The sequence below is a fragment of the Patella vulgata genome, chromosome 1 (assembly GCF_932274485.2).
Source record: "Patella vulgata chromosome 1, xgPatVulg1.2, whole genome shotgun sequence".
Classification (NCBI taxonomy): domain Eukaryota; kingdom Metazoa; phylum Mollusca; class Gastropoda; family Patellidae; genus Patella; species Patella vulgata.
The window spans coordinates 22,080,891-22,090,474 of NC_065879.2; the positions used below are offsets into that span (position 1 = coordinate 22,080,891).

Sequence of the window (9,584 nt, forward strand, 5' to 3'; positions counted from 1 at the left end):
CCTATCTGGGATATACATTAAGATTAAAAAAGGCAAACATTAAGATTAAAAAAAACAACACTATTTTGAATACAATACTACACTGTTCTTTATATTTTCAAATTATATGACAATGCACATGTTTGTTTTTTTATACCCCCCTGATAAAAGTTCCCATTCATACTTTCCATGACTGTGGGTGGCTCACTGGGGAAAACCTTATACTGGTAGATACACATGTACAGTTGTTATATCTATAGGTCTACTAAGAATTAAATTTCTAATTTTATAAATGTTATAGCGATAGGTCACGTCAGGGGTCAAAAGACAGACTTATGACCCTATGATGTCAGACATTTGATTAACCAATCAGCATTGATGTTACTAGTGGATTACCCACAGTTCTGTGAAAAACACGCCTAAAGCTCGCTGTAACAGACCGTTTCATTGGCTTATCCCTGACACCATTCAGAACACGAGTTAAATAACAACTCTTCGAGATCCAAGTGTAGTAAAGACAAGTTAAACGAAATTTTGAACTATAAAAACGAAACGAAATAGGATCTGTGCTTTAACCAGATTGATACATGTATATAATTTTCCCATTTTATATGTTTTAAGAATGTACAAGTTTCTTGATTCTCAAATATTAAATTTTATTAATTGTGCATTTGAACATAATACAAGTATGTTCAGCCTATAAAATTATTCTTAGTATACATTTTACATTAATGGGGCTTTTATTTCAAATTTTTGTTTATAGAACCTTAGTGTTTCCTTGAAATATTACCATTTTGTTACAGTGAAAAAAAAACCCCACCAAATCACAAAACAATCACTATCTCCGCAAGTCTTTTCTTAACACATGTCTCAACTGAAATATTATGGCTTTAGGCTAAAGTTTCAGATACATGTATAAAATTTTAATCTCAAGGGAAAGCTATATTATCTGAATATCAAAATATGACAAATATATAACTTTTAAACACAAGGTGATGTACTATAATGAACTTTCAAAAGAATGTTTAAAATAACTCAATCTAAATATGGTAAAATTATTAACCTGTTTTCAAGAACCATTACTTAAATAAAAAACAAAAAAGAAATGTGTTTATCATACATTCCTGGTAAAGACTAAGGCTTCCAAGACAGTGATAAATAAGTCATCACAAATCTAAACAGTTTATAAATTATTATTAACAAAAAGCCCTGGAAATTTACTTTATAGAAGGAGGTTGAAATTTAAAGTAAGGTTTCAAAATGAAAAAGTGTTTCTGGCTATAGGATAAATCATGCTGCATTAGTGACAGAATTGCTACAATGTCTGGGATAAAGAAATATTTACATTCGATATTGCTAGTCTATATGTGGCTTTAGCAAAGACTTCTCAATAATGGCATCTCTTTAGAAAGTATTCTTCAAGTGTGATTCTATGTGTACATACAGTTCAGCTACTGATTTAGTGTGAAAATGTCTAAGCTTTCTCTCGCGGCCAACAGCATAGATCGTGTACTTAACAGATGAGAATATGTGAGAATACTGTTAGCTGTGAAATCTTGTTATGTACAAAACGGATCAAAAATAAATAAAAATTATCCACAGGAATACAGAAATTTTATATCTATAAACCAGTGCATGATTTAAACCCCCCTTTTTTTAATTTAGAAAATTGTATTAATATAAATCTCTAAAATTTTCTACATTGTTATGGATTAATTCCATTTATTGCTGAAATTTGATCCAAATAAATTTGTAACACATGAATTGTTAATTTGTTAGGATCACTAGAATTATAATTAGTAATTCAATCAATGTAGTTACTAGAGCGATACATTATTGACTTTCACATATTTAGCAGATAATTGTTGAATCAAAATTTTCATTGATATAACAGCCGTACTATCCCTACTAAAGATGACATTATGGTGTTATTACAACATTCATTTTTTCATCATGGAAAAGTAGAATTCTTGCATATTTTAAGACAATGAATCATACTAAATTGTTTTGCTTTGTCTGTGCTCTCTACATACATGTAACTGAAATCATAATTTTCAGAGTCAAATTGGTCTTTTCTATTCGCTCAATAAATTAATATCTCTGTAAGCCTGTGGACAATAAATTTTGTCCACCCCCCTCCCAAACCCTTAATCCAAATAACCAACACCACTCAAAAAGGCCTTATAAATACAAATTTGACAATATTTAAATGGAAACTTTAAAGGATCATTGATTTTCAACTGTTATAAGAAAAAAGGATCAACCAGCGAAACTAATCATAAAAGGATTATGATATAACACATGTATTTAATAAGGAATAGTATTATATGGGTTAACTCTCATCTCTTGTTTAATACACACTGGTCTATATGAATACACATCATCATGATATACACAACCATACCTGAATGAGCAATTCACATTAATATAGATACTAGATATTGGATGGATATATAGAGAACTCATACCTACATGTATATTATGTAACGGTTGAATATCACAAAGTTAGTACTAATAATTCACACTTTGTTAAATATTCAGCATTTATTTAATTGTAAAATTATGCAAGAATTATTGATTAAAATGCGTTTTATAAGTAATGATGAGAAGAAGTGTGTTAATTTTTTTTTATCTTTACCAAATGGATTACAAATTTCAATTTCACTCTAATATCTTTTTTTTTATTACAAAAGGTATTCATATTTAAAATGCGAGGGAAATTGTTTAAATAATACTTTCTGTGGATTGATTTAAAACTACAATTATTTTTTAAAACTTTCTGTGTATGACATTTTCCCTGTCCCTACATTTTTGTGTCTGCAAAATTATGAGAATTTGTCATGTAGTCGTGGAGGTTACATAAATATTCATAAAAAGATGATTACATTGTTCAAAATAATAAATAGATACTAATAGATAGCTTTAGTAGCCTATAATAGATGAATAGTTTCTGATATGATTGTAACTTTTCCAGGCCAATAGGTACTTCATTATAGTATGTTAAACAGAAAAACAGCATATAAATGTATAGAACTGGATAAATAAAATTGCTTTTGAGCACAAGCTAAATCACATTTTGTAATCCATGTGATGGAGACTAAACTATCATTTTGTAATCCATTTGATTAAGAAAGTAATAAACTACCAATTCCATCTACATGTGTCTTAATTTCTTAATGTAATTTTCTGATCAGTGTAGACTGGTTGCAATTAAATGTGTTTTAGTATACATGTATAGTGGGTGTAGAAGGTAAGTAATATGTAGATATAGCCAATGTAACTTACACACATGTATATCAATATAAGTATCAATGTACTTACCTAGATCTAAGGCATGTCCTGCCCCAAAGAGAATCCAAATTGTTACACAAATCACTCTAAAGCTGAAATGCTGTATAGTTCTCCAATTAAATATATCCATTTTTAATATATAATCTCCTTATTGCATTTCACTTGTATTCAAGATCATAAAATCATTGATGTAGATGATAAGGTATTGTCACTGTCAGTAAACCTATGAATCCAATTTTTCACATAATTCACTAATGAACATATTATTCTAAAAATAGCAGATTAAAACAATAGTTATCTCGTTTTCTGATAAAACTATGTGTTTTTACTATTGATTAAATTATCAGTGAATATATAAGAGTAGGAATCTTGTCAAATGCACAGTACTATCCACAATGCCAAAAGAAAACACAATAGTGTTACTAGTACCTGCACTACACTATATATAGTACAATTACTATAAATAAGTCTATAGCACTGTAATTACACCACACAATTCTTTGATCCTCTCTTTCTTTTAGTTTTTTTTTTAATCTCTCTCTCTCTCAGAAGAAACACATTCTAAAATGGAAGTGATGCTTGTTTTAAAATCATGTTGTTTCCAATGGATATCCTCACACTACTCTTGTTCAACTAACTACACCAGCTTCTCTTTCTCCATCCCACTTCCCATAGGTTCTCTGTGGAATAACCAACAATACACTTTACTATACAGACATTATGGAGAATGGTTTAGACCCATTGCTAATACAAGGGGTGGACAGGTAGTCTAGCACAGTCAACCATATAGCTCTGTCAATAGCTTGAGCCACTAGATGTCTTTTCCACATGGTTTGTCAGTGAAAACTGCTAGTATAACAATATGAAGGGGTTAACAATGGCCAAAGATGCTTTGCTTTCTTCTTTAGGATAAGATCAGAAGATTGTGTGACAATATAGGAAATAAGGGTTAGTCCACCACCATTGCATACTGTATTAGCTTTCACAGGAGTTGTAGTTGAACAATCTTGCATCCCCCACGTGCTTGTTGCCTCGGGGGCTCTCAGAACGGGACTTCATCTTTTCTTTTTGTTGTCACATAGCGTGCATACGTCTGTAGTCATCTATATACCAATTAGCTATGGAAATTAATTAGTACTTGGCCATGAAAACCATTGATAAGCAAATTTTTTCTCAACATCATTTCATGAATCTTAATAAGCATTTCTTTATAATATTTTAACCGGCTGTGACCATGAGTCATTTTAAATTACACAAATTATTTGCTTCAATTTTTTTTTCTATTAGAACATGTAATGACAGACTTCAAATTAATTCTTTATATTTAAAATTATTCACTTCTGTGGTTTAATAACGTAAAAGTGACAGTCACTTAAGAATTTGTAAAAATGTAAAAGAAAGCTTGCTATAAAATTCTCAAATTCCATTATACGTAATCCAAAAAACATCATATCATATATCTTAAAACCGATCATTATAAATTTATGGAAATATTAATAATTTTCAAGGATAACTGATCTAATTTCTTGAAAATCTCATTAATTATAAATAATTTATTTAACCAATTAATTCATTATTAGCTGGTTAATTGATCAAAGATAATAAATCAGCTAGAAGTGAGTTAACCAGATCAACATTGTAACCCTTAAGTGGATTAAGATCAAATGTAAGTCTAAAACACATAACAGCAGGGGTTTTATTAGGGTTAAACATGTACTATTATTCCTTTTCTAATCATTAAGTACACCTCTCCTTGTAAACTAAACACAGCCATTAGCCAGCCTTATAAAATATATTAGGGGGGTCCTGTGGACCTGACACCATGGAAACATGTCACAGTCAATTGCTTTACAGAAACATCTGTCTTTAATACAACTTGTCAACCATTAAATATTCAAATTAGGAAGCCAAACAAATATCATGTAATATTATCATCACCAGATACATGATATTTGTGAATACTCTCTCCTCTTCTATTTAAAGATTGAAACAGTACTGAAGTTGAACAATGCTTCAATAACTCATTTATCTAATTTTCTAGAAAAATAATATAATGCTTTATCATTAACTTGATTTAAGAGAAATATTTTCTCTTTATCGAGATAATGTTTTAATGTTTTATAATATACATTTCAATACTTACAATAATATAAACACAAAATCAGTAAAGAACTTGTACAGAAACATTATTAAGATCATTAAGTTTGAATTAAAACTCACAAATCCCAAAAGACTAAATAATTACCTTGGTTTGTTTTAGCAAAAAATAATATGTTGGCCTAATCTATTATACAATGTTTCATAAGAAGACATTTTGGTGATTGTTTTATTAAAGCAAAAAGTTATCTAATTTGGTTATTCTTAAAGTTAATTATACTTGCATTCCTATGTAAGTTTTCTATAAAAAAAAAAAGATTTGAGTCATTTTCACATAAAATTACTACCGTGTAATAAATGTTTCCAGTTAAAAACTGACATCATTATATTTTTTTTTCAAAATTAGACATTTAAAACAAGTGATTTTTTAAAATACTTTTGTTTCCTAAACATCTGATTAAAACGAATGCTCCAATACTGTGAAATAGTTTTTTCTAACCATCAATTATTCAGCTTCAGGACAGGACAGTCTGGGCAATCATTTAACTATGCCATCCATGCATTAACTATAGTTTGATGATACCAAAACATTAAATTATATTTGAATATTCTACATATCATTCATGGATAGTTTTATTTATCTATTATTACAAAGCAATATAACCAAAGAGGTTTTCTACAGTTGTATATCATATCATCTGTGCACAGAAACAAGTCTAGGTAAGGGGAGATAACTCAATTTGAACATTTTGTTTTAATTAATTAATTAGTTTAGTTACAATGATTAGAGCCAGGATTAACATGCAAAATTAAATGAGGTGGTTATAATTAACTGTAATATCAATATTTATATATGAAGACATTGAGAGGTTTTTGACTGTTAGTGGTTATAAGGTACATTGGCCTTTTCATATTATAACATTGATTGCAATGAAGCTTATTGGATTTGTAATAATCAGTTTTGTTAATATAATTCAGACTTTCTTGTTAGAAAACAACAGAATATACCAAAACACTGATAAAATGACCCCACCTGTCATAAAAAGAAAAACAAAAAAAAAACATGTTTTAATCTGCAAATTTTATATAGCACTTTGGACAGCTATAAAAAGAATTCATTTGGTCATTAATTGACTCTACATTTACACTGGATATCCTAAATCTGACTTGATGCAAAATATTAGACCAGCTAGTCTGCCAATCATTCAATTATAAATTTACTGGTGAACCACTTTTCTGTGGTTTGTAAGGAGTTCAATGAATGTTCTTGCAAAAGATTATACTACTCTAAGTAACTTGAGTCTAAAGTTATTGTCTAATTTATTTTCTGGATGAAAGAGATAATGCCTTTATAAATTAATATAATATGTACATATTCAACATTCTGTATGTGTTGGTCATGAATTTTGTCTGCAAAATGATTTCGGATGGTTGGAGACTTTATTAAATTTGATGGAATGGTAATGGCACAGCGTTTAGCAAGCTACATCTATAACCAAATGGCTGCATGTTTGATCCTCACTGTAAACACCGCAACAGACATTTATTAATGTCCATTCAACATTGACCAGGTCATTTAGGGACTAATATAGGGTAGATGTTTGTTTCAATAATTCACCATCAATTAGATGTGCTAGGATTATCTGTAGAAAACCCACAATGTTAGGCACTTGGTCCTACTCCTTGTCTAAGCCTGGGATCCAACCAGTGATGTGCACAACTAACAGGCCTTACGATCTAAAACACAATTGTTAGAGTACTTTGTCTCCCCACTCAATTACAACTAAATGATCTGTGTGACTGAAGAATATCAGAAAAATCTAGACCGGCAAATTCAACATTTTTATAAATATATATATTTTCCCCTATTAATCAAATCAAACATAAAAATATAAATAATGTAGATGTAAATATTGTATGTTCTGTAAGGTGTTATAATTAGTTGGTCAATGTGGTACAACAAACACCTGACTTGTTTGGTCTTTGAAGCAAAAGGTGGGCCACAGGTGTTACTCAAATTAGCTGAAAAAAAAGGACCTTGTTTGTTTACTTATCATTTATCATATCATATGGTCGTGTTATGTGGTTACACCTTAGAAACCAGTTTTTAAGTAGTATAAAAACAAATTGACTGAGCTTTATCTATTATTTTCTTATATGGCTTATAGCTGTTCAGATATTTTCAATCAAAACCACAGTAGTATTTTTCTAAAGGTCCATTATGTTTGTTTGACAAAAAAATAAAAAAATGTTACATTAATGGCCCAAATTGGTTTCAGATTTCAATTTAATATCTAATTAATCGTGGATAAAGAAATCCACATCAATTATAATGAAAACTTACAATACAAATAAACGCAGTAAAAATCATGCATTTTTTACAGGGTACATTATATGTGTTAACATAGACCTAATATAATATTAGGGTGGTCTTGTTTTTGCCACACAGAAATGTCTCTATTGTAGAAAGGTAGACTAAAAGACTATATATCGAGAAATGTCAGGAAATTTAAGATTAGTTTTATTCCCTTATTAGTCTAAATTATAAGAGATTCAGAGATACATTTTTTTTGTATGGGGGAATTGAACTTGAAATGGGTCTTCGTTCGATATGTTGATCTAAAAGACTCCAATCATTGTGTGAACAGTATACTTGAACAACCAGACAGTTACACAATTCATTCTATTTTGCCCAGACTTTTATTTGTTGTCATCCAGTTGGTTACAATTTGGAATATAGCAGTCAAGACCATCATAATATCAACTCTGTATTTTTCTGGAATTGAACTAAAAAGTAGAACTTAATGAATAAAACCTCTAAAATATCAGATTTAAAAGGAATGTTTTCAGGAGAGAGAGAGAGAGAGAGGAATGTCCACTTGACACAAACTAGGTCATATCAGGACTAACATGTGGTATAATTATATTTCAATAATTTGCTTGTGTGTAGGGTTTTTAGAATAGACCACTGTAATTGTTAATTATGTACACTTCAAAATTTCAACACCGCATATTCTGAGAAGACAAATAAGAAAAAAATTATTCAAAAAAACCCCTAGTAAAACTAAAATCTGATAGAAATTGAAATTTTTCGAAAATGTCTTGTTTTTGTTAAAGAAATAGCTTTTCAGACTAGTGCTCTACTTGTTAATTATGTTTTCTTCCTCCTGCATAAAAAAATGGAGACAGACTTAACGTCTCTCTACGTCAGAGAAATTAATCTAATACACGATGACATTGGAAAAAAAATGGACTGATTCTTACATGCTGGGAATTCATTACTTTTGTCACAGTTATCAGGAAGATTTTTTGTCTGTAGAAAGAAATTTCTTTGCAGGTAATTTTTGTATTTTCCATCAAACTAGCTGCTGAAGAAATTCTTATATTTTTTAATAACAATATAATTGTATGTTTCATCTTGTTCAAATTTGACCTAGAAACTTGTTCCTGTTTGAAAAACATGATGAGTGACAAGTGCTCCTCCTTCCCTGTGGAGGCGCCAAGGGGGGGGGGGGGTCATTTGCCCCCTCATAAATCTGGTCTGCCCTCTGTTTGCCCCCCAATAATTTTGGAAAATTTAAAAAAAATACTTTGTTTTGTGATACGTTTCGGTAATCAATACCTTCTACCGTGATTAAATCGTTCGTTTGACATTTCCCTCTCTGTTCGGATAAGCAGGTGATTTGGCGACGAATAGTATCTGGTCAGCTCTATTTCTGAAATACTGCCCGGCTGCATTTCCGGCAGTCTATTTCACAAAATATTGTGGCAAAAATATTCATTCACCTTGATTTGGCGACAGACGGTATCTGGTAAGCTCTATTTATCTCGACGATCAGTGTCTGAAATACTGCCAGACTGCATTTCCAGCAGTCTACTTTTCAAATTTTCGGGGGCTTAGCTGAGGTTCGCAAGTCCGTTCATTTGACACTTTCCTCTCTGGGGTCGGATAGACTAGTGATCAGGCGACAGATGGTATCTGCTCAGCTCTATTTATCTCGACAATCGGTGCCTAAATACTGTCAGACAGCATTTCTGACAGCCTATTTTTCAAAATTTTCTGGGGGAGGTCCCCCATACCCTCCATAAGAATTCTCTATTTTGGCGCTCGTGAGTGGGCTTCGTCAAGATTCGGTCGTTTGACACTTTATCTCAACGATCAGTGCCTGAAATACTGCCAGGCTGCATTTCCAGCAGCCTGTTTTTCTAAAATTCCT

The 9,584-nt window shown here is 30.8% G+C and overlaps 1 protein-coding gene across 3 annotated transcripts in view; it reads right to left on the reverse strand.

Annotated features, from left to right (window-relative positions):
• LOC126808619 (discoidin domain-containing receptor 2) overlaps window positions 1-3,960 on the reverse strand; it is a 132,386-nt gene extending 128,426 nt beyond the window's left edge. For all 3 annotated transcript variants that reach the window (XM_050533500.1, XM_056099893.1, XM_050533490.1), the window contains exon 1: window positions 3,301-3,960. In XM_050533500.1, the coding sequence (XP_050389457.1) occupies window positions 3,301-3,400 (100 nt within the window). In that variant the 5' untranslated portion in view covers window positions 3,401-3,960. The remainder of the gene's footprint in view (window positions 1-3,300) is intronic.
• Window positions 3,961-9,584: the final 5,624 nt, after the last annotated feature.